The sequence below is a fragment of the Neopsephotus bourkii genome, unplaced genomic scaffold, assembly GCF_033783945.1.
Source record: "Neopsephotus bourkii isolate Nb327-2 ecotype Australia unplaced genomic scaffold, CSIRO-AGI_Nbou_v1 NB_126, whole genome shotgun sequence".
Classification (NCBI taxonomy): domain Eukaryota; kingdom Metazoa; phylum Chordata; class Aves; order Psittaciformes; family Psittacidae; genus Neopsephotus; species Neopsephotus bourkii.
Genome location: NW_026900643.1, coordinates 1,357,780 through 1,383,140, shown reverse-complemented (window position 1 = coordinate 1,383,140; position 25,361 = coordinate 1,357,780). Strand labels below are relative to the sequence as shown.

At 40.8% G+C, this 25,361-nt stretch overlaps 3 protein-coding genes across 4 annotated transcripts in view; 1 reads left to right on the top strand and 2 right to left on the bottom strand.

The window, feature by feature from the left end:
• Positions 1-4,137, bottom strand: part of MOSMO (modulator of smoothened) — a 29,477-nt gene extending 25,340 nt beyond the window's left edge. For both annotated transcript variants that reach the window (XM_061367338.1, XM_061367346.1), the window contains exon 1: positions 3,788-4,137. In XM_061367338.1, the coding sequence (XP_061223322.1) occupies positions 3,788-3,893 (106 nt within the window). In that variant the 5' untranslated portion in view covers positions 3,894-4,137. The remainder of the gene's footprint in view (positions 1-3,787) is intronic.
• A 1,077-nt stretch (positions 4,138-5,214) lies between these two features.
• PDZD9 (PDZ domain containing 9) lies at positions 5,215-14,396 on the top strand. The gene is made up of 4 exons (XM_061367327.1): positions 5,215-6,282; positions 8,354-8,530; positions 12,123-12,318; positions 13,267-14,396. Exons 1-4 carry the CDS (start codon positions 6,162-6,164, stop codon positions 13,322-13,324), a joined length of 552 nt encoding a protein of 183 aa, XP_061223311.1. The 5' UTR covers positions 5,215-6,161; the 3' UTR covers positions 13,325-14,396.
• On the bottom strand, positions 14,145-25,190 carry LOC133219796 (cytochrome b-c1 complex subunit 2, mitochondrial). Its single transcript, XM_061367313.1, has 14 exons — positions 25,029-25,190; positions 23,396-23,488; positions 23,127-23,276; positions 22,055-22,119; positions 21,109-21,165; positions 20,624-20,748; positions 19,816-19,913; positions 19,437-19,494; positions 19,181-19,276; positions 18,077-18,276; positions 17,722-17,802; positions 17,078-17,154; positions 15,230-15,383; positions 14,145-14,389 (listed from the first exon to the last, which is right to left on the bottom strand). Exons 1-14 carry the CDS (start codon positions 25,062-25,064, stop codon positions 14,306-14,308), a joined length of 1,374 nt encoding a protein of 457 aa, XP_061223297.1. The 5' UTR covers positions 25,065-25,190; the 3' UTR covers positions 14,145-14,305.
• Positions 25,191-25,361: the final 171 nt, after the last annotated feature.

Genomic DNA, 25,361 nt, shown 5'->3' with positions numbered 1-25,361 from the left:
TGCTATAAAAAAGGTACAAGTTGTTCTGTAAATTGGAATCAAATGAAGAAACACGCTACATAGGAGGGGATGACTAAGTCATATAAACAAAGTGAAAGCTTAGCTTTCTGAGAGGCAATTTGACTAAATTATCCTCTTTAATTATTTGACCTATCCTAAAAGCGTTTCAAACTGCCAATCCCCTTACATGTACAGCTTTTAACATGTCTAATTTCAACTGTGCTTACTGCTCATTTCCCTACAAAAGGGCTGAGAGCTGAAGCTAAAGCAACTTCTATTCCCCCTCCTCCCATATTGAAGACAAAATATCAAAATCATTAAAGACCCTCCCACACAAAAAAGGAACATACAGAGACAAAACTATCAGCTTTTAAAGCTCATCACAAAAGAAGCTTAGAGATACAGGAGCAAAATTCACTACTACTGAAACCAGTGGGAGCTTAGGCATTGGCTTAAATTAAAGGCAACTCTGTCCTTATTTCTTACATCAAGTATCAGTTTGACAAGGAAAGGATGCCAGTGCAGGAATGCTGAGAAGCCTCTGGTTTCTAGACTGGAGTTATCGTCTTCTGTACCTGCACAACACGAATAATGAAACCTCACTGACTGAGAGAAAAAAAAAAATCAATTAAATGTTCATCTTTCCTTTATCATCTTATAGACGTATCAAATACCTGAAGCCAAGTTAATGAGTAATTCTTACAAAATTGCATAAAGAAAAAGCACCCAATAGAGACTTGGACCCATGTCCACAGATGTGTAGTTCCTCTGGCCTAAAGAAAGATAAGCATCTGAAACCTTCAGTGATCTCAGCTGTAATCTATTGCTCATAATTACAGTGCTGGAGAGGAATTTTTATAGCCAACATTTTTCAAACTGTAAAACTTATCTTTAAGAGTAAGCTTTCAGAGACTGATCAGCCCTTCCCCTGTATTGACTTCCCCAGAACATAAGCTCCTTAAAAAAAAATAAATTGAAAACTATCTAGATTTTTCAGAAAAGTATTAAAGCCACTGATTTATTTTGCTATCCAATTTAGCACAAAATCATAATTATCCCTGGAGTAAGATGTACATGTTGTTTAGCATTCAAATCAGATTTCTTTCTTTCCTTGAAGCCCAGGTTCCCAACCTTAATAGCTGTAAACAGCTCTCAACAAACCAGTGCAGTGCTGCCTTCCCAGGTTTGCCAAGACCTCTGCTCTATGCAATTCTCAAACAGCTGCAGTACTGAGATGACCAGGCTGTTCCATGCTGTCTTTCAGAACCCTGAGGACAGCAATCAACAAGAGAAACAGTATTACTCCCTTTTCTCTTTCATATTAGGCTGACTTGTGGAAGGAGAATCTAGAATAATCCCCACAGGAGATGAATTTAAGAACCCAGAGGAAAAGCAAACATTTTCCTTCACCAAATAGTTTCTTTTGCCAGCTGAGAGCAGGCTGCTTCAAAAAACCCTGTACTTCTTAGTGGCACATATGGATGTTGGATGGCTTGAATGTGGTCCAAGCAGATTAGCCTGCTGAGAGCACCTGAATCTCTCTAGCAGCTGGGACAGGGTTTACCATCAGGGCTGTGTCCCCCTGTGCCATACTTCTCCACAGCAGTCTCTTGGTAATGAATGGCACTCATAAAAGCATTTATCTCATAATTCAATACTACAGTGTTTGCCACAGGAAGTCCTTGACTCAATGGACATCCTCACACTTCCTTTCTTTACAATTTGGGCAAAAGGTTCATTTTAGGTCTAAGTACTAGAAAGATACATTTATATTGCTTTCAGCCAGTCGTCTTAGAGTGCATCAAATCTCACACCAATAAAAATCTACAAGAGAATCATTAAGGAAGGATGACAGCTAGTTCTCCTTTACAATTTTACCAAGTCAACAATTTGTTTGGCTTCAAAATATAGCAAAGAAAAATGCTTAGGTCTGTCAAAACATTATTTGACTAGTGAAGTCCTTCAGAAACACAGACTTCATGTTTGCCAGCCCAATTAAAACTGTTATTTACACCCCTAATAGGAGTACAGGGCCAAAATGGCAAATTAATCTTAAGTAATTATCCATCAAGTAACTAAGAATTTATGGTTTCCAGGTATAATATTTCAGAAAACGAGTTTTGCATTATAAAGAGATACTAAACTTTTTTCTTTAATGAAGGAGATAATGGGCTCTGCTTAGTTCCCCAAAGACCTCTTTTTTTTTTTCCCCCATCAGCACCTTCATCAGAATAGTTTTTGTTCTTTCATCTCAACACAGGCAGAAAAAATCCAGCATTTTACAGATTGCACAGACCTTACAGGATCTGTTAACACAAGGCAGGACTTAAGAAAGTCATACTTAAATATTTAAAATGAAGATTGTTTTATTTGACTTCAGGCCCCTAAAGAGAAACTCACTACAGCAGTACTTCTAGATGGAATTGTAAGAAGAAAGATCAAACTGTTTTATATAGCCATAGGCAAGAACATCATAATTAGCTATAGGAGGAATGCTGAAGTCATGCTGAGTTCCTGAATGCTGCACTTTGGGAAGGAAAGGGACTCCTTTCTCTCCTCTGGACCACATATGAAAGGCCAAGTTCTAGCCTTGGTAACAAGAAGCAATTCAAACAACCATAAGGATAACCTGGTCAGAGGGAATCAATCAATCCCTTACAGTCATCAGTCCCTAACAGCCAACATTTCCAGTAATCTACTTCACCAGAATAAAAGAAATATTTCTCCATTTGAACCAGTCTGATCCTCTTACACGCCTGAATATTAGGCATGGAAGACACAAGACAAAACAAAGAAAATTCTTCAAACCCTCTGCAAGAATGTATGACAGAAGCCTTTACCCCAAGAGCGCTTTTCTCTATTCTATACCTGTGGTTTGCTTGGAAACCGCAAGTTTTGGAAAAGGTGATTAACATAGTTTCATCTGTTCGCAGTAAGGATGGTTTCTTTTCCTGACATGGAGATTTGGGTTTCTCTGGGACATGAAATGAAAGAGCAGCCCTCCTCCTATTCTCTCTCCCTCCTCCACTGATCAGAACATGTGGGTTCTTATCAACAGGTTCAAATAAATTGGTTATGCAATTACATCATTAGTAAAAAGACACACAAATCCTTGTTCTCTAAAAGAAAGCAACGTCACATTCTAAAATGAAAACCACATGGGATCTAGGCTTAAAAGCTGATAACAATCAGCATGCAGGAAATATTCTGGGGGGAACTAAAAAAAAAAAAGATGAATGAAAGCAAGATCTTCCCTGCAACAAAGGAAGCATCAGTACAGTTCGAAAGACTTAAAACCTGCCATAAATGTCCAGACACTGATGCACATTCCCTGTCCAAGGTGACTGAACCTCCGAGGCGCAGGCAGGGATGCTGCCCTGGACCTCCGGCAGTACAGACAGCGGAGGGGCTTCAGGGTCATGTGCTCTGGGACCAGCAGCTGGGAGGCAGCGGGGGGCACCGGTGGCTCTGACCGGGCAGGAGGGTCCCGCCAGCTCTGACCCAGAGCCTCGCCCATGGCCACATCGTGGGGAGCTCGCCCTAAGAACGGAGCCAGGAGCCCCCCACAGCTCTAGCCCCCCAGGCTTCCGTGACGCCAGCCCCACCGCGGCAGTGCCAGGCCCTGCGGCCCCGGCTGAGGAGCTGCCCCTTACAGGGAGCTTCTCCAGCCCCGCAGCCGCTTCAGGCACGCACCCCGCCCGGCCCCGACACCTCGGGTGCCGGCAGGGCCCTCCCCCGCCACCTGCCCCCCCCCCCCAGGCGGGTCCCCGCCGCCGGCCCCGCTCACCCGCAGACTCGCCGGTGTTGATCCAGTCCGGGTTCGCCAGGCTGGCGATGGCGAAGATGTCGGCGGCCAGGAAGAGGCATCCTGAGATGATGGTCAGTTTGTCCATCTCCTCCGGCTCCGGAGGCTCCCGGCTCCGGCCTCCGCCCGGCTCCCACAATGGGCCCGGGCCGGGGGCGCCTCACAGCCACGGCTCCATGAGCCCCGCGCTCCCCTCGGCAGCAGCGCCACAGACGGGGCCCCGGACGGAGCCGGAAGCGAACCCGCCAGGTGGGGGGGTACGGCGAATACTCCGGAAGGGAAACCCGCTGTCCCCGGCGTTCTCCCCCTGGAGGGGCGGAGCTTCCAGCGGGGGGCGGTGCCTCCACCGCAGCGGGGCGGGGGAACGCTCAACAAGGCGGTGGGATTCCCCGGGGCCCGGCGAGGGGCGGGGCGGAGCTTGCCCGAGGGGGCGGGGCTTGCCACCGGGGGGGGGGGGAGGTGGCCGTGCGCGAGGTGGGCGGGGCCAAGGGGAGGGGGCGGGACATGATGCCGCCGCGAGGCCTGTAGGGGGCGCTGCCGCAGGGCCCTGTGCGCGGGCCTGTCGAAAGAGGGGGGGGCGGAGGGGGGGTGCCGGGAGGGGAGGGTGGGGCGGCCACCGCCTCAGGGCGGGTCTGCTGTGAGGGCGGCCGGTACGCGCGGCAGCGGTGCCTCGTTTTGTCACATCTGGTCCAGCAGTTGTCCCGCATCCCGGTCTCCAAAGGTGTTTTTCAACAGGAGCACGGGCATCCCTCCTATTATACCTGCACCGGCCCGGAGACCTCAGTGCACTGCGGGAAGGCCTGCCCTTCCCCAAGGGAAATCGAGAATGGGCAACTTGGTGGGCACTGCGTAGGGGGTTGAGGAACGATCATAAATTTATTGTTTCACGTGTCACTATCACGCTGTCCCTTTGAAACAGCGGGCGTCAGCTTAAATTTCAGAGTTGCTTCTGTAAAACCAGGGAAGTGGATGGCCTGATTCATGGAGGTCCCTCCAGGCCTTACATGACTCTGGAGCACCACAACAGCGCTACATTGCATTGCTGTCTGTGCTGTATGCTTGGAAGAAAACCTAGTTCATCCTGACTAGAAAACTTACCCAAATAGAGCGATTTTTGGTTACATGCTTGTCCATGGATTTACTTGTATTGAAGCATGGGGGAATCTGTAGCCAATAAATGAACTATGCAGTAAATGTGAGAAACCAGCCCAATTCTGGCCACAATAATTCTGTGCCTTTGACATTGTCATGCTGGCGTGGGAATGCTGAACTCAATCAGTTTAGCAGGCCTCACATCTACAGGTAATGGGAAAAATATCTAATGTTTGCATAGTTTTTTCCTTCTAACAGCAAACACCTTGTTTATTTCCAGAGCAACAGCACACTCCAGAAGCCAAGTGAGCAACTATCTGAACTCTTTACGTAAGTCTTTTGTGTAGATGGAAGGCTATACAACCAAAATGAACATGTTAGTAAAATAAAGTGTTCAACAGCAATCAGCAGGGCTTACTATTTGGAGGGCAAGAGCTGTACTTAGGTTCTATTGAAATCAGCTATTCTTGACAGATTTTCTTAAGGGTAGAGAAAGTAATAAGACTTTTGATGAAAACCTGCTGAAATTCCCTTTAAACAGGGAACAATTGGTGCATGGAATAAATGGGACAATTGATTTCTTTATAAAAAAAAAATAGAAATTATATTGCACTAACAACAACAATACAGCAGCCTTGAAAATATGTTATTTCCAAGAATCACCTGTGACTATCCTATAAACTGGCTTTAAGTGGTATTGAAATAGCTTTTAATACAAGCATTATGTAAAATTCTGTCTCAAGATAAGTTTCTCTCCAAATAACTCAGCTTCGTGGCAAAAGGCATAAAGAAAGGAGAGGTGGAAAGGGTAAAGAAAGGGAAGAGATGGTTTTCATTGGCTTTTGATATACAGAAAATATGAAATCTGAAATAGTGACAGAGTCATCTTCATACCATGCAGGCTGTGTGATCAGTTATTTGATTTAATCTGTCTCAGTTTTATCAGGGAATGAGTATGTGCCTAAGGATGCTGCATGGCAGGACACCAGCAGCTATAGGTTCTCCAGAAAGCTCTGGGGCTTCAGACAGAACTGTGGTATTGACAGAGAGGCAGCCTAAATCTAACTCCTCTTGGACTGAAACAATGCACTAGATGCAGACACATCCTCTGCCCAATGCCAGAGTTCCCTATGCCCGTGGTGCTGTTGTGGTGATGGGGGAGCTTGGAACCTGCCTGCCCTGGCATTCTGAGTAGTTGGTAGACACTGTTGTTTCCTCACCTGCTGGTAGACTCTTCCTCCACAGGTCACCATGGAGCAGTAACATGTTTCCAAAAGGCTCACCTCGGACACTCCGGCGTTATTTTGACTTTAAAGGAAAAAATCTTCCTCAGGACTTGATGGAACATACCCAGTCTTTACAAGAGCCTGGGGATGAAACTATGAGTAAGTCTCCATCTCTTTTGGTAATTTCTTCCTCTGTTCATTTCCACCTTCCCACTGCTGCCTCAGCACTATTCTTCCACTCCTGCATTTCAGTATCTGAAAGTTTTTGAGTCCTTGTGCTACCAGACACTTTATCTTCTTCACAGAGCCCCCAGTGCCCCAAATTTTCCTAGTATCAAGAGGCATTTCTGCTCTTGAGGTTAAGTATGTGGAACAGAATTAAAGGCAGGTGACAAGGAAAACGATGTTTCTTCATGAGAAGAGAGAGATCCTGCACTGCTGCCTGCAAACTCAAGAATTGGAGGGTAACTTGGAGAAAATCAGGAGAGTGTTAGGGCAACTGTAATGTAAGTTCTGTCAAGTACCTAAACTTTCTGTATCACAGAACAAAGAGAAAATTCACCTTCCTTGGACAGTATATAGACTGATACCAGGTATAATAAAAAGACAAGAGACTCAGCTGTGAATTTTAGCATTCTTTCTAATTGTTCTGTAGGTTTTGGTTTTGTCACTGTTTTCATGGTTTTAAAACTCTCATGTCCAGCAAGATAACGTCATGTAATAAGAAGCAGCCTAAGATCAGGATTCTGGTATCTATAACTAAAGCTAGATTTATAATAGCATTTTTTGTTTGCCATTTCATTGCTGAGCATTTGCTGACCTACAAATGCTCATGAATTTTAATGGGATTTGATGAATAATTTTGGCTAGAAAACAATATAGTCTTACTTCATACAATCTGTGTATATTTATTGGCCTGGGAATTAAGTACTTATTCTGGAAGTAGGAAACTAGGATTCAGTTCCCTTTTCTGGCTGAAATAGATTGAAACACATTGAAAAGTGACTAAGAACACCACAGGTCAGATTTTAATCACTTCTACTGATCCTGTTCCACCTTGCATAAATTCCTGAGCGAGAGAAAAAGTCACAGGTCAGATATCCAACTTGTCAGAATGATCAACAGGTTAAAGGGTGTGCTAGAGTGAGTCTTCCTTTGCTTTTCTTGCTTGACCATGCAAATTAAGTATTTAATCCAAATTAAATTTAAAACAACATTTAAAAAAACCCTGCATTTTTCATTGGGAAGGAAAAAAAACATAAACCCATTCCAGCTTCCTTCTCTGTTTTTCAGTTCAGCAGCCAAATTGACAAATAACATGTTCACATTGCTATACTTTCCATCTTAATTCTTTTATAGACATTCTGGGTTGCCATTTGCAGCCTAATCCAAAACTTTACTAAAGCCATTGGAAAGATGACTAAGTTTCTGTACTTTAGAGAAGGAGGGTAGAGTGGTGGGAATTTTCATTAAGTGTTTTCAGACTGCTGGAGACAGTCTCAAGTAGTTAATTTATTGGTACTCTACTGACAGAAGTTACATTTAGAGATTACATCTTAAAGCAGAGACAGAAAGTAATTTTTAACAGAATACAGTTTGGTTTAGGAGTCTGAAGCACTCATGTGACAGTCTTAATTTTTCCTGGCTGTTAATGAGAACAGGCTTGAGAGATGGAGGAGATTTCTTTATTATCCCTAGTATACTTCTTGGTGGAGATACTGAGATAAATGTCATTTATATTGTATTACTTTGCATTTTAATGCATAGCAGGTGCTCAAGAGTATTTTATTTCTGTAGATGCCAGCTATGGCAAGTGCAGCCCCTTCCCTCATGTCAGCAGTAGGGTGTGGAACCAGTCTGCTGGAAATTTAGAAATTAATCTCCTTTATAAATATTGATTTGAAAAATCCATTTTTATAGGAATTCTGTCTTTTCTTGAAGTCCTTCATAGCTGACAGCTCCTCTGTTCTTTTATCCTGTATCGTGTTCTCTACTTTCCCTGAATATATCACCATTAGTAATGAACACTTAAATAACAGCAGTATTGCTTTTTCTCTTGGTAAAATGTATGACACAGCAGGCAACTCTTATCTAAAGAAGCAGTTAAAGACGAGGGACTTAACTATTTGGACACTTAAGACTGGGTCCAGCACCTACTCAAATGTCTCCTTAAACCTGTTGAATTATATCACACTTTCAACTAGTAAAATTTTCCTCTCACTTTTCAAAGGGCAGGTGCCGTCACTGGAAAGCATCTTTCACTGTACAATGGTTGCAGTACTGAAGGCAACTATTAAGATGGGTAAACACGGACTAGGTCTCATAGTCATACAGAATGGGCCATATCTCCAGATAATAAGCATTGTTGAGAAAAGCTCTGCAGCTAACGATGGAAAGCTAAAACCAGGTAAAAAGAACCAACAGTGATACTCAAATTTAATAGCATTGAGAATGTTCTGCACTTCTGCTCTGATTTATTTACACTTACATCAAAAGAAACTCAGTTTAAAATTACAGAGAAAAGAAACTAGCATAAACCGTGTAAAGCAGTGCCAGCATTCCATTGCAATGAAATACCTGTGATCTTAAAATAGCTCATATGGGTGACTGTTCCATAACCAGATCAAGATTTAAGTCTATGTACTTTTCTCCAGCAAAACCAGATTTTCTATTCATCAGGTTTGTCAAAAAATAGTTCGACTATTACCTTTATATAGCAACTAAACTTGAGTAGTATCATTCTTTGTTCAGTGCATTGTTGTTCAAGTAATTTCACTCTACAAGTAACACAAAACTTCCCAAAGGTTTGAAATTAATTTGCCTTATTGTTTGCTTTTTATTTCTCTGTATTATACAGAACAGTTACAAAGTGGCAATAGATAAATCTCTGTGCTCTAACAATCCATGCAGGTGTTCATTTGCTAAATGCTTTAAACCTGAAATGTGCCAGATCAGTACTAACAGACTATTACTGGTTATTAAGGTTTCTTGTGGAACATCAGACACCTATATTAAGCTTGTAATTGAAAGCTCTGTAAATGTGAATGCTTTACATGGGTCCCTAGACCGATTATATTAGACTCATGAACTACAGTTTGGGGATGTCAGTGTGCTATGTTATTACTAAATATTAAATTGTCTCTAATGTAGAAATCTATGAAGCTATGACTTGAGTGTAATGAGGTCATTTAGAACTTTACTGCTGTACAGTGCAAAGGCATGTCTTTAAATTAGAACCATTTTCCCAGCATCACCTTTATAATGTGGGCAGTTCTTTCTTCTTGCACCTTTCAGAGAGAATTAGAAGAAGAAAGATCTACTTGTTTGGTGAAATAAAAACCAGTGAGTAGAGTTCTTAACCTCATTTTAGAAAAGGCTTTGCATTTTTGATCCCAGTATAAAAATCAGTGGAAAAATCCCGAACATAATACAGGAATGGATTTGGATATGAATTAAGTACCTTTATTATCTTAGGAGCTGATAGCTTTTATCTGTTTCCTAAAAAATCCAAAACCCCTATGTTATACAAAACCATATATATGATACTGATTTGGTTGTTGATTTGTTTAAGGTTTTTTTACATCTCTAAAGCAAAACATAAATAATATTAGTCACTGAAACTAAGTAGTCCTGTTTGCAATAGTTTGAAAAAGGCAAGCTCCAAAAGCATTTTCAATAAAGCCTACAAGGACAAGGAGTCAAATTATTTACAGTATGTGATGTGTTTGATTTACTGCAGCAAGTATTGAACAGTTTAAAGGGTCCTAAGGACTGGTAACAAACATTGTCCCTTTGTAGTAGCTGATCTTAGATTTTGGAGCCAAAAGAAACAATCTGAGCATGCTTCATGGAGCACCTGGATCTAACTCAGCATATTCCACACACAAAAAAACCCCAAACCAGCAAACAGCTGAATTTGATCAATTCATGTTTAGAGTGAACTTACAAAACCTTTGTCTTTAAGACCAAAGCTGTAAAATTTTGTAGAAGCTCCATCCCTCAAGGATACCACAGGCAGCACAGTTATTTTGGCATTAATACCAATGTACAGAGCATGGGCTTGAGAAAAATATGATACACAAATGTATTGCTGAAGATTTTTTCTTGCAGTGAATTAGGTTTTATCTTTAAATAACTTTTTTTTTCCAGTTGATTGTTATCTATACAATGTCAAACAGAAACCTAAAAAACAGTTTTATAACTGCTTTCAGCTTGGAAGAGCTGGTGGCATTCTGCTGACTTTAATGGGAGGAGCTAGAAATTAACAAAGGTAGTGGGAGGCATTAATGTCTTAAAATTCTATGGTTGTATTTACCAAACTCGTATGTACATATGCATGCCCTATTCTCCATGCCAGCAAGAAGAAACAGGGCTGCTTAGGACATGTTTCCTCAGCATACCTTCATAGTACAAGAGATTTTCTCCACATTAATCTTCAGTGGCCACTGAAGGATATGAATCACAAAATCACTGATGAATGAGCTGAAAAGCTGTGTGGTTCAGATTCTAGATGCTGGAGCAAAGGAGCAAAATTATCTCCATCTGCAGTTCAGAGATGGCTTTGACTCACCACAGCAGTGTTATCAGAACAGGATGGGCAGAAAAAAAATGAATTCTAAAAGAATCTATTCAAAGCCAAGAGTGTCTTGCAGATACTTTAAATCATAAGTAAATTTATGTCTGTATATTTTGAAACATAAATTTGGGTAATTTATCTTTCTGCTTGATGCTGAGAGCTTACATAAAACTGTTGGTAAAATGTTTTCTGTTGCTTTGTTATCTGCTACCCTGGTAGTTGTTCTAGAACTTCTTGTTTGCACCCCAGTAGAACCAGTATCTTGTGATAAAATAGAGTGGAGAGAGGGTGTGATGGTGATGGATTAGGAGTGGTCAGTGGAAAAAGGAGAATGAAAAAATGGTAGTAGTTCAGCTAAACAGTTTGAAAGCCTGCAATTTTTTTGCTATAGGCATTTTTAACCCAAAAAGGATATAAAGAAAATAGAACAGATGGAGAGAGGCTCCTTGCTCTGCTAATGTGGCAGCAGACAACTGTACTGATTTTTAAAATCCCCTATGATGCTCTGTTGCAGTTCAGTGCATAATGCTTACTGATACTGCTCCGCTGTGCAACTGTTTTTGCCAGGCTGCTCATGGAGCTGTAGTCTGCTGCAGGAAGATTCTGTTTGCCTTTTGCAGTCTCCAAAACTACAGGTTTACACACTAACTCCAACTCTCCCAAACCCTCAAAGCCCACCTTGTTACACCCCATGGTATATATAGGTGCTGGGGCTTCTGTACTCTGTTCTTCTCGGATGCAGTACTGCTTTTTGCCAAACTGCAGCTCAATGCTTTCCACTGGCAGTAGATAATGCTATTTACAGCCTTATCCCTTAAAACAAACCAATGAACAAAAAACCTCACCACCACTTTCTGCTTTAACTCCTCAGCTTCTGTACCAGCTCTTGTAGGCACCTCCTGGCCTGCTTGACATTGTCTTGCAATGTACCCAATGTGCTGGCAACAGAGCAACAGGCACCAGCCACCAAGGAGAGCCAACCCTGAAAGCCTCCAGGGGCCCAAACAAACACAAGGTGACATGTGCAGCTGTTAAAACCTCAGCTGAACCTTGCTGGAGTCTGTCTGGTTCCAGGCAGTGATCCTGATCAGAGCATTCACCATTCTACTTTTACCTGGCCCCCAAACCCCACAGAAATGGAAGATAGCACAGAATAAGCAACATAAAGTTTATCATGTTAACTCAGAAAAATCCTGATGTAAACAAGCAATCTGCAGCTTTCCTTAGTGTTGTGAACAGTTAGTTCTTAACAGAGCTAAAATCATTTTCATTAAAATAGAAAGAAAAAGAAATGCATCCAGTTGAAGAACTGCCAAACACATGCAATAAAAATGTGACAGTGGTAAGATTACATGTTTTATCACATGAACAGTTAAAAATCAAGTCTCTTAAACTGATTGTTGTATGCTTTCTTCCATGGCAGGGGATGTTCTAATAAAAATTGGACATGCCACCATTTTGGGATGGACCCTGCGACAGCTTAGGCAACTCCTGCACAATATCCCTGTAGGAACTACTCTACAAATCAGAGTTTACAGAGATTTTGTTGAAGTACCTCAAGACTGGCAAAGTGCAATTGAATTAATTCCTGAAGTAAAGCTGCCTGTGGTGTCAGTAGAGTAAGAAATAACTATTATACATAACTAGAATTTCACATGTTGCTTATAATTCCAGCGAGAAACAAGAAATAGTGTAATAGCTTTTACAGTTTAGTATTTTCTTTTTCTGAAATAAAAACCTGTGATTTGAAATGAACATATACCAAAGAAAAGCTCATTTTTCTAGTTACAGGGGAGACAGGGTCAGGATGAGCATTTTTAGATATGCCCCTTCCTGCTTCCACAGCAAGCAGAAGTCTGGCTGGCAGGAATGCCTCTGAAGTCAAGAGGCCATGTCAGTTTGTCATAGCCAAAGATATAGACAACTGCAAGTAGCTGAGGGTACCAAGATGGAGGTCTTGCTACCACCATCTAAAAAGCTTATCTTTTCTTTGATCAGTCTTAATTACTGACAGTGGCTAATGAGTATGACTTGAAACTAAACTTCCGGAAGAACTCTTCTTGTGAGACCCACTGCCTAAAAATACACTGTGCTCAATCCTACATGCACAGGATCCATAGTCAGTATGATTAATGTAGATGGGATGCAAGTTTTCCTGAGGCACAAAGGTTTAGTAGAAAAGAAGCCTAAAAGGTAGGGGAAGGAACTGAGTATTTAAAGGAGATAATTAGGCTAGAACAGCAGAAACGAAGCTGGAGCTTCCTTGGACACAAGGGGCTTTCTAAGAGATTAAACCTGTATGCTTACGTTTAAATACATCAAATTATTTCTATTCTGAAGGAGCAGAAAAAAGACAGTTTGCTTTTCTGGTGACTGAATTACAACTCAGCTGTGGAGTGCAAGGGAAACAGAGTGCAAAGGACTATGGAAAATAGTATTAGTTTGATATTAGAGCAGCTTCAGAACTAATAAACTTGTCTTTAGAACAAGAGTCCATTATTAGTGAACTAAATGGCTGTGGCAATTACTGCATGTTTAAGTAACACCAGTATTTTCTGTATTTTCAGCACAGACTATGATGAAGATGGCATCGGGTCCAGTACTGATGATGATGAAGGCTTGTAAATTTTTCAGTACAAATCTCCCCAAACTGCTGTGAGTTCACTCCTAAGTTACAATCAATGCACAAAATCCGGAAGATACCTGGTAAGGACCAGACACTTGGGGTAGGCACAGACCATGTTTGTGATGCTGCTCTTCATAATGATATTGAAGCATCGTACAATCCTGAGTTTGGTAGTAGTAGTATTAGAGCTCCTCCATACCGAGCTACAGAAAACTGTGAGACCAGTTTCTCTTCTTCCTGCCTTTCTATATCATATACATCTCGAAGAATTTGCTTTATTGCAGAATACCTCAGAACCTGACTTGTCTCGATATAAATTTCTGAAGTTGTATCCGTTTTCTTCTAACACATGCCTTCAAAAAATCTGAATGTCCCAAGATATTTGAAATGCTGTATTAGCTACAGAAAGCTGTTTAACAATGCCTTCCCTCCCCACAAAGATGTCAATCAGTACTACTTGTAGAATAGAAAGTCAGAGACACTACCTCTGCTCATCCCTGACAAGTAGCAGTTGCAAGCTCTAGGGAAGTCTAATATATTCATCTTTCTTTGAAGGCAAGTTTCTTCATTTTCTTGATATAAGGATGGTGGAGACAGCTGATCACAAACCCCTCCTGAACATACAAGAATATACAGACAACTAGTGGCAACCACAGTATTTGTCTGCATCACAGTTATCATGATGATATATCTGTTTTTCACATTGTCTAAAATGTCACCTTCTTTGCTCACTGTAGTTCTATCTTCAGTGTACAGAGCCAGACTTACCAGCATTTTACATACCATTTTCAGTAGAAAAAAAAAAAAATCAACACAATGTATGAACGCAGCACTTTATTTGACAAGTGCAAGCTCACAATTACTTGAGAGAAATTTGCTGAAATAAATGAATGCATAAATAACAAATTAGTAGTAATTCGAGCGTAGGTGACTTAGAGCTCATTGTGGGTCCATTGTGAATCTGCATCCCAGTTTCATTTTTACAGCTCATCAAGAAAAGGAGTATTTCCCAAATCCCCACTAGCTGCCATCGATTTCTTCCCACCGACAAACTTCTTGGCAGCCTGAAAATATATTGGAAAGATAGATATAAGGAAATATTCACTACAACAGAATTTATCTTGCTGCTCACAGCCTCAGCTTCAAGTTATTAAAGCAAAAGCCAAATCCCAACACTACCATCATACATCAAATAAACAGTTTTCTTTTTGCTGTCAAAACTTGTTTCCATTCCAGCTCCTTCTTATTACTTTATAGTCTAAACAGGAATGTCAGAATGACAGTTGGATATAAAAGGCATAAACTCTTAGAAAATAGTTATGTCTAGAATAATTATTACACCACAAGCTACAGTGGATCTTTCCTTACTACTAAAGCTATTGCTAGTTGCTACTGCAACACAAAATAGTGATAACTGTGAAAAAAACAAGTTTTCTTAGAATGTCTGATGGATTTCTGTATAAAGTTTGCTTCAAGTTGCTAAGCAAGAAAGTGAACTGAAATAGCAATGCAGTTACATCAGTTTATTACTGAAAGAGTAATCATTTTATTAATCACAGCAAATATTTTAGGCTCAGGAATCCTAAAACCTTTGACATAGAAGTGTCTGCACTGGAACTAGCATCGCGTTTTTCTTGAATACTAGTTGACAGTTTTGGTAAACTCAAGTAAAGTAGATGAGAATTTCATACACTCCCAGCTACACCAGTTTTGCAGCATACTGGATTAAAGGGTCCCCTGGTAATAAAGGCCTAGTAAGACAGGCAGCTGGGAGCTGTAAGTTGCTTTGGCTTTTTTAAAAGATAGTGTGTGTGTTTATAAACATACATAAATGAGCACCCCTTTTGTACAAAAACCACTTACACAGTGATTAATAAACACCTGTAATGCTTACACATACTTACATTCACAACATCAGCAGTGGCTACAGAGTCAATTTTTTGAGCAACAACAGATGGCGATGTGTGCGTGCCAGACATCAAAGACTCTGAGCCGATTTCATTCAGCAACCCCTCTGCAGTCTCCACTGACATCAAATAGGTGGCTTTCAGCTGATTTCTGCCATCAAATAAAGCATTAAGGATGAGTGAACATGAAAGTTATTACTTTAGCTACCACACCTGTAAGCGCAATGAGTTTTCGGTGCTTTTTAAGTTTTAAAAATTCCTCTCCATTTTGGAAGATTTTCCTTGTCAACTATGGAAGGGTTCCGTATACTTAGGAAAGAGGTACCACAAATACTCCAAGCATGAAAATGACAGGGTACCCCAGCACCAACTGCCACCTCCCGCAGTCAGAAGATCTCAAGCTCAGAATTTGTTTCTGTTTGAAGGAAGTGATGCAGGTACCACAGGATTCAGACAAACTAATTCATCAAGTTTTAAAATTAGGTTTAAAATGGATTCCCGTTTCTCATCAAGAACAGACAATGCAGAGCTATTTTGTTGGAAGTGACAAAGCAGCAGTGGATGTCAATGGTTAGGCTCCTTAAGCAATAGTTCCATGTTCTGTTAAAAGACAACAAGTTTACACTGTTTGTTCTGTTTCATGCAGTCTCACTGCTACCTATGAAAATCTGATTTTTATAAGCTAGTCATTCTATGATATTTTTAAACAACAAAATGGCAGAAAATGTTTCATTCCAATAGAATATGATTAGACTGAATTGCCAGACTGCAAATATCGCTGGCCTTGAATTTGGTTTGGTTTTTGGGTTAGTTTTTGTTTGGTTGGTTGGTTTTCATCACTAAAGAAAAAAGAGCAAGATAGAAAATATGTGAATCCATTTGAGGAAAAGGAACCCCTCTTCCCCCCCAGAAAGCCACAGTACTGTAACTCCCTAATACTAGGCAGCTTTGTTGCAAACAAACCCCAAAAGCCCCACAAAACAATTCCCACATACAAAACAAATGATGTCACATATAAAGGTCCAGAATTCACCATTTAGCTACTAGTGACAAAGGCACAATCAAGCATGTCTAGGTTATTATGTTTTCTGTAAGCAGGCTTTACCTGGAGTCTTGTAAGTATTTTGCATGTGTAACAGGCAATACTTTAATGTTGCTACTTGAGTGAATCTGTACCATACTGTCATATTGCGTAACTACAGTTCAAGAGGCTCAGTGCAGTCTAAGAAAACCTGGAGATTAAGCCCAACTAGTGTGCACAGCCCTCTGTAAATTAGAAACCCTAAAACTTTGTTGGTTTTTACTGCATCTCTAATAGTAATTTCCCCCACATCTTAAATATTCCTATGGGCACATATTTCAAACACTAAAGTGCTAATTCAGTGCTTTACACTTGCAGACCTTAATTACTACTATTCTTTGAAGATGCAGAAGATTGTCTAATGTAATTGTTTGCGGAACTGCTGCAGTGCAACTATAAAGGAAATTACCTAAATAATGCAATTTAAGAATCTAATTTGAATACATCTCAATACTACAGAGTACAATTAAAATGACAGCATCTGTGGATACTTGCTGATATCTTACACTGGAACAGTTTTCAGAAACCATTATCTACCAAGTTTTTATAAGTAAATACCACTAGCAGAGGATCAGTACTGCTTTGGGAAAAAAACCTACTGACACTGCTTCATTTTTAACACAGGAAATTGAGCAGTTCCCCATGGAAACAATTACAGGACAATGGTAAGCTCTGCTGTACAGAATAATTTAAGTGTTTGACAAGTAGCTACATGTTAAGAAACTTCTCTTTGCAACACACAAGAGAGCTCTTTATGCACTTACTTGGCCCTTGTGACATCGTCATCAGTGACGCTGCCCTGAGCAACTCCCTTTACCTGGTTCAAAGCAGCTTTAATCACCTGAGGAAAATTACACCAGTTAAGACTTCTTCCAGCATTAAATTTCAACATGTTATTTCTATTACATGACATCTCAGAAACTTCAGAGCAGCTGATGATGTCAGGATGGTCTGCCTGAATTCACTTCTAAACAGCTTCATAACAAAACTAAAACCATAATAATTACATAATAAATGCCCAAGCAAGACACAAAATTAACTGCGGAATGAAACTGCAACACCACATTAATCTGTATGGCCTCACCATTTTTTCATTAGAGTTCACTCAGTTCTGCCAGCTTCAAGAGCCAACATGTTCCTTATGATATACTTAGGCTTACACATGTAAGTCAGCAATTACAGCCAGCAACCAAGGTATTTTACTAGCTCTCATTTGTATTAGGTATTTATACTTCCCAGACAGCAAGTCTCAATCCCAGCCTACAAAGCTAAGTTATAACTGACCATGCAGGATTCTCATATAAGAAACCAGATGAACTGAGTGTTTTAGATGAATCAGACTGTATCTCAAATGAAAACCAGTTTAAGGGTTATGTTCATAATAATTAAATTCTAATCAGCAACTCACCTCCCCAGTGTCTGAAGCCTGGGATATGGTATAAATCCCAAAGAGCCCAGAATCAGAGTAATTAACGTTAATTGCAGAAGCCTGCAACACAAACATTATCACCAACTGTTTCAAGTATCAGAACAACTCAACATCAAGCATAGAAAAATAATTACTATCAGGATCTAAAATACTGTAAGTCAGGAAGCTAAACTCCATCTGTGCAGAGGAAAGATCAGACTGGAATTCCTTCTCTGAAATATTGTAACTTGTGCAAGAGTGGACTAATTATGATTGCATCTGGAGGTAGTAAACTCTTAAAGGATAATACTCATTTTACTTAAAACATCAGAGTACAATAAACCTCTGAACTTACATCAAATGGCCGGGTAGTAGCTTTAGCAATACCCTGACACAATTTGCTGGTAACATTGCTTCCCCTCTTGATAAGGGGCCCAGCACCTAAAACATGCTGAAGAACACTGAACGCGTTTGCTTCTGCACTCCCAACAGCAGCTCCTTCTGTGACAACAGCAGCATGGACAAGGCTCTCACCATTCTGTTTTCTGACTTCTCCTAAAAAACACAACAGAATAAAAAGTAATACAGTATTCAGTTAGAAACTACTACATATTCAGAGGTATTGAAAGGAACATTCCTAGCCAGGAGTTTGTTTCATGAGAGAAAAGCCAGGGTGTGAAGTTGCAATAACCCCTCAGGAAAATAGCAAAGAGCTGTTAGTAGATTATAGGTAATTATAAACAGTCCTTAACATTCAAAAATTTTCTTGCAATCACAGACCCATGCACCTTCCTCTGCCTTATTTGAAACTGACCCTAAACCATACATAGTATGAGATAATAAAACCCAGCGAGTCTCCAGATAACAAATACCCAGGAAAGCAGCATTGCCTTCTGTTCATAACAATACTGATCCTGTTTTATAGAAAAAGAAGTTATTCCAGGTAAATATTAAATGTTGAAAACTTTAATAATTTTCCCCATCTCGTCACAGTGACCTGATACTCCAAGAGAAGACTGGGTATTGGTATTAACTAGTACACAATACTGCTCTGAAAAAGTTATCTTTTTTACGTTACCTTTTATGAAAGATTTACAATGTTCTAATAGATCTTCCCTAACGAGAAAAATCGCCACCACTTCCAGACAGTCCTTAATCTACTCTTCAGGGAATATTCCCCAAATGCCAAGAGAAACCACAAGCCAGTTTGTTTCCCACTTTATGGAATAAATGATCCTACAGGTAAAGCTTTACTGGAAATATGGGTTCAGTTTTATCCCAGAACTTCCCATGGTGGGGAATAATCCTCTGCTTAGTTAGATGAGAGATGTCTGAACTGTCACTTCCCATGTACAGCATTAGGTACTACTATATTGTTTCCAGTTGCAACTTTGAATACCAGTACATTTACAATAAGCAGAAAAGGGTCATCCAGAGCAGATACAAGATACAGACTCACCCCCTCGATAGACAGCCTTTGCACTGGAAACACCGGCTCCACCACGGATATTTAGAAAGTTCTCTGCAACTTGCTTTAACACAGAGTGCTTCACACCTGCAACACAATAGTTATTCCAAGTAATGGCATTGAAAACCTACAGCAGTTACATAAAAGTATTTTAAGTGTACTGTAACTTTTTACTTCTATGGAGAACTCCACTTTCCATGGCAGTTTTCCCTTACGAATTGCAATGCCCATTAAAGAACGTACATACCTAATCCTACTAGAGCCATTCTTGCACTTGTGAAATTGTTCTGTACGAAATCATGGAGCTGCAACAGTAAATTCGTATTTTAGAGTACTTTGCATAAATTATAAAAATGGCAAGTGTGTTTCTGACATCCCCCCTTACACTTCTTCATGCAGCAAACTCCAACGTTTCCAAAAGGAGCTCTCTATAGAACAGCATTTTACGCATTCTCTGACAAACCCTCTTATACAAGAACACTTGCATTTCACTGACAACCTTACTATGCACAGAAGATAGAAAATTTATATAATAAGTATAGTCAGTGTTTACTTTCTCAAGTGTTATCATCTATCCTTGATAAAGAAACTGAAACAGCTTCACAACACAACACAAATAATCCTACCTGCTCAGAAGTAATTTTTCCAACTCTGTAGTCTGGACAATATAAGGGGTTTGCCAGAGCATTCTTATAGGCTGCAGCATGCAAGTTTTCCAGCACTCCTAAGGGGAACAACGTTTCAATGATGATGACTAACGTAAAAGCCACTTTTAGTGAAGATCATGAATGAAATGTCAACCCACTGAAACAGAGGTGTGGCCCTTTTTATGTACCCACAAGATCTGCAAAAGCAGGTCTAGAATAATCTAATACACTTAGAAGTTTCATCCAAATGCACTGGTTTGGCTGAGGCTTTGTTTTGGGTTTTTTTCAAACCCACAAACCTAAATTCATAACCCTAAAGCTGGGATCCATTTTCAGTGTAATGAAAATCCATACTGGTTTTCTATCAAAATAACCGTACAAATTCAAGAGGTCTTTTGCAGAATGTCTTTTCTGCACTGGTGAGCAATACCTAAGAATCATTTTCAGAACACAATCTGCTGCAAATATACTGTCAATAAGAGTCATGTCCTGCACATTCTTTAGCTGTACTTAAATTAAAAAGGTGAAATGGAAGCTGCCATGGGGAATGGTTTAAGCTGTCATCAGCATATTACTTGCTGAATGTTACGCACAGGCTACAAAAACTTGTGTATTTATAAAAAAAGGGTTCTGTAACAACAGAAAGACACATACTTATCCATGGGGAAAAACTGAAAGATTAAATGGTCACATGACAGAGCAAAAGGGGAAACTATTTTTTCCAGAAGTGTTTAATTCTGAGGAAACTCCCCTGAAGCCAATGCAGTAGATCAGAAAGTACCCTTACCAACTTGAGGATTCTGGTAGGCAATTGCTTTGTCAACTTTTAACTGTGGCTGAAGGTCAGCTACTTCCCATGGTCTGAACTCTGGTGCTGTGGTGACATTAAGGAGGTACTCCATAACTGTATCACTAGATTAAAAAGTTACGAAGGCATTAAACACAACAGAAGTAGCACACATTTCTTTTGAAGTTGAAAGCAAGTTAAACTAATCTGTAAGCAACATATTAACACCAAAATGTATCACTCGAGCCAGAGTAGTTCCTAGCACTGCCCTACAGAGTGCCAAAATTCTACTTCAGTTCTGCAGTATTCATATACTCAATAATGTGATACAGAAACTGAATTATTAATACAGTAGTTAGATTTACTAGACAAATGCAAAAATACATATTACTCCTACCCTGTAAAATGGTCTCTACCACACAGCAGTTTGCAAAGCATGCAACGCCATTTACAGCATGCCATTTACAGCATATCTAGATACCTACACGTAGTCACGTGGGCATTCAATACAGTAAGCCATCTTCTCTCTTGTTGAGTACACGCTAAATGAGAAAAAATACAAACCCCATTTCAGCAGAGAACACAGAAGTGGTTTTTCACACATATTCCTCTCCTCACTATCTAGTTAACCTTAAATCTGCTTGACATGACCATTTAAAATGAGTGATAATACAAACACAGCAAAACCAGACATAACTAGAACTCCCATCCTAAGTACTGTAGTAATAACAAGTGTCTTGTGAGCATCAGAATTTAAAATACAATGCTAATTCAAGGTAAAACAACAAATTTGAATAAAAAAACTTGAAGACAAATGTGTGTATTTATTAAACAAGGCAACTTCAAAATTATTCTCTTTGGGCAGAAAATTCCCCACTTGCTTCAACACATCTGTGACTAATAGGAACATGTATTCCTATATATGGAAGAAATATATTCCTACATATGCAAGAAAGCAGGCACAGCAAGATCCCTCTTTTATTTCTCTTAGGCTTGTTTTCTAGGCTTTAAACTCTCAAACAATGAAAGCCAACTACTGTCTGAATTGTTCCCAGAACTGCAGTGTGATGAGTGGTACCTATTCACAAAAGATAGTAGAAAAGAAAATAATCTAGTGACTTCACAAAGTTTAATCTTGAAGCCTGAAAAAGCAGAAAGAACATTAAGCTTTCTGGACAAATTATGTTTCTTCCAGGTACACAACATTTGTTTTGTTAACTGAAAGGTGTTTTAAAAATACAAATCATGGGTACACTTCTGCACCTTCACTGAACAAGTACAGAAGATGTTCCTTGTCAACATTCACCAATCAAGTGGCATTGCCACACTGAGCTTATCTGCCTCTGTATTGTTGTGCTTATTGTTATAAGTTTCCTTTAATCATGTAGCTTGCTTGCATGTCACCAAAACAGATCCTTTGGGGTTACGAACCTCAGACTGCCCCCAACTGCTTCAATGCCACGAGTAATCCGGAAAGAAGATACTCCTTTAGTAGTCTATTAAAGGAATTAAAAAAAAAAAAGCAACTTAGAATTCCAGCTATTTTAAGAACAGACTTGCCCAACATTGTTCAGTGCTCAAGCAACGCTGAAACAGTATCTGTTTATTCATTTATACAAAGCCATTCTGAGCCAGCTTATTGCATTCCTACTCCCAATCATTTCTATCATCCTCCCAATTTTCCAGTTTAATTGATCACATGTTTGCTCCCCAGCCCCATATTAGAATGATCCAGGTTTGCCTGAACATTTATTAGGATTCTTTGAATTAGATAAACTTGACAAGACCAGGGCAAGAATACCTACACATGCTATTATACTGACGGCTGTCTGAGGGAAGTTCAGGCAGCAGCTCCGAAGGGTAATAAGCAGCTGGGATGGGCAATAAGCAGCTGGGATGTTCTTTTTTTCTGCCTGAAGCTGATGTGGATTGAACTCATGCAACAGCAGTCACAGACTTGTCAGTGGTGCTGTGTAGCATTAACTGTCACAGTCTGGCTGTTTACATCTACACCCACAGCCAGACAGCAACTGAGATGAACAGGAACAAAGGGAAGGGTGGCCACAGTGGATCAAGCTGTAGGATGGCTTGCCCAGCCTTCTGTACTTGCCCAACCTTCTGTACAGCGGCAATGGAAGAGGCTGTTTAAATGTAACATACCACAACCTGCTCAGTGGTATTCCTGCAGTATCTGCAGGAGTTGCTCCTATTAGCAATTTGACAAGTTCTTTTTTTTGAACCTACTGTATCTTCCTCCAGAGCATCTTGTATAAATGAAGCCACTTGGAGAGCATAATTCTAAATTAAGCATCACATCCTATCTTCCAGAAAGTAATGTCATTTCTCCTGCACTTGAACCAGGTAACCAAAAAACCAATGTACATTGTTTTCCACTTTATAAGATCTCTTACACTAAATTTTACTGTATCCTTTACTTTTCCATCATAAACTTTTCACCATTTCATCTATTGCCAACGTAATAACAAAGTGAACAAACACCTACCATATTCGGTCCAATACGAAGCAAGTGAGCAGTTCCCAAGTTACTAGTGGTTTCATATCTGCTGCCTGCTTTAATAAACACACCAATTCTTGAAACTGGAGAAAAGTTTTCTAGAGAGGCAATAACTAAGCCATTTGGTAATTTTGTGATCTGTATTAAACAGAAAAACATTTGGTTTAGTTACACACTAGAAATACTGTCACACCTCTACTCTGACTTTTACAAAATAAAAAGGAGACAGAAAAAAAAATACCTGCATTCATACTGACCTCAAGATTCTCAGACTCTCGAGATAATTTCACTCGTTCTGCAGGTTTCGAGATTGAAATTTTAGGGGCTACCTTAAGTGAATAAAATCTCTTCTAGAGGAGAAAGCATAAGAAAATGGATTTCCTCAATTAGTTCATTGCACATTCCATTACATACTGAAGAAGCAACTAATTCTGAAGTAGAAATACAATCAATAACTTCAAGTCCCAGAGTAAAACCAGTGATTCCCTTGTAATTCTTCTGACTGTTTTTTTTAAATCACTGCTAGAACCTGGGGAATGACTTACATGAGGTCTCTGGACCTTGGTGCTATTCTCAAGAATCAGCATTGTTAAGAAAGCTTTTCCCACCCTCCCTTTCTTTGCTGTTGTGCAGTGGGTATCTCTACTGATACTGTATAGTCTGTAGGATCACTGTGTAGCAATTAACTCAAAAAAAAAGCCACAGAATTCCACATACTCAGAACATAACTTTGGAGACAACTTTCCAACTTATTAGGTGTAGGCAGCTCAACTCCTAAAGAATTACCTCTCTCACCAACAGAACTACACTGACTGCTGCATACAAAAAGGATGTGTATGCAAGTCCCCAAACTGCAGAGCAATAACCAGAAACAGACCTTCAAACTGAGAAAATGAACACTGCAATTAGCTGGCAGCAGAAATAACAAGACTTTTAACTTCAAATCTGAAATGCTATTCCTTCTGCCCTTTCTGAAGTTTCTTATGATTATTAAAAAACCTACCAAATTTATTATTCTTCACATTAAAAAAAAAAAACCACACAAAAAAAAAACCTAACAACCAAAACCCAATTTAATTTTCATATATCTCTAAGCAAACCCTGAGTGACAGACACCCCACTGCAGTCAGTTGGAGGGATACCAATGACATAACTCCCCTCACTTTGCCACATACTCTGTTCAATGTATGAGTCCAGGAAAAAGTACTTTCTTCCCCAACCACAAATTTTAACCACTAAACCTACTTATTTATAAATTACTAACGTGAGTCTAGAATTGACTTGCAAACACACTATGACTCAGAGGTCATTCACCATCCTGCTTCCAGTGGAGACCTACACAAATCATACTCCAGCTGCCCGCGGGCTCCAGGAGATCCTTTGCAGCAGAACAAGCCCTCTGCCCCTTCCACGCCCCGGGAAGAGCCACTTGCCAAGGGCACCTTGCCTCAAACAGCGACAAGGGATCCTCCTCCTCTCTCCTGGCCACACAGGCAGCCCCGCATCGCCGGCCGGAAAGACCTCAGGGGAAGCCCCCAAGAAACCTGCCGCCGCTGCCGCAGCTCCCCGCCACAGCGCTGCGAGGAGGCCGCCCCGGGCCCGGCCCGCGGCCTGTTTGACCTTCAGCCTCACCGCCCCACTCCACCATCTGCCCATCCGGTTCGCCGCCGGCTTTGACCTCCCCTCTACGCCCCTCGCTGATAACCCCACAGCCGCTCACCCGCCGACCCCCAGCTCACCCCCAGCTCACCCCCAGCTCGCCCGCCCGGCTTGCCGCCCCGGAGCTGTCTGGGGTCAGGCCCAGCCAGGGCCACTGGGACCCAGGCAAGCGCTGTCAACTGACGTTATGCCTCTCGCCTGCTACACCCAAGGTGTCCAGGTCATCCTTACCGAGAGGGAACGTGCGACCACCGGGAATCCCTTCATCCTTCCGCGCCCCTCAGCTCAGCCCCGGCGAGAAGATGGCTGCCTGTAGGAGGACTCGACCTTCCCAGCACGCCCTGCGCCGCTTTGACTTTCTAGCGAGAGAAGGCATAAACTCTACTGCTCGCGCCGACAGTCACTCTGTGAGGGGAGAGCGACACCTCGCGGCTTCCGCGGCGTTTGCGCATGCGTAGAGTGCCACCGCCTCCAAGTCAGCGGGGCTGTCCCAGCCCTCAGGGTCCCCGTGGTGGCTCCGCGTTGCGGTGAACCGTAAATAAGCTACGGCCGGACCCTTCGCGG

Bases quoted from the DNA above. Each gene is read 5' to 3' on its own strand.
- PDZD9 (XM_061367327.1), top strand. From the start codon at position 6,162: ATGTTTCCAAAAGGCTCACCTCGGACACTCCGGCGTTATTTTGACTTT. The intron at 6,283-8,353 runs GTAAGTCTCCAT...CACTTTTCAAAG, and splicing joins GCCTGGGGATGAAACTATGA to GGCAGGTGCCGTCACTGGAA. The intron at 8,531-12,122 runs GTAAAAAGAACC...CTTCCATGGCAG, and splicing joins CGATGGAAAGCTAAAACCAG to GGGATGTTCTAATAAAAATT.
- LOC133219796 (XM_061367313.1), bottom strand. From the start codon at position 25,064: ATGAAGGGATTCCCGGTGGTCGCACGTTCCCTCTCG. The intron at 19,495-19,815 runs GTAGGATTATTT...TTACTGTTGCAG, and splicing joins GAAAAATTACTTCTGAGCAG to CTCCATGATTTCGTACAGAA. The intron at 19,277-19,436 runs GTATGTACGTTC...ATTGTGTTGCAG, and splicing joins AATGGCTCTAGTAGGATTAG to GTGTGAAGCACTCTGTGTTA.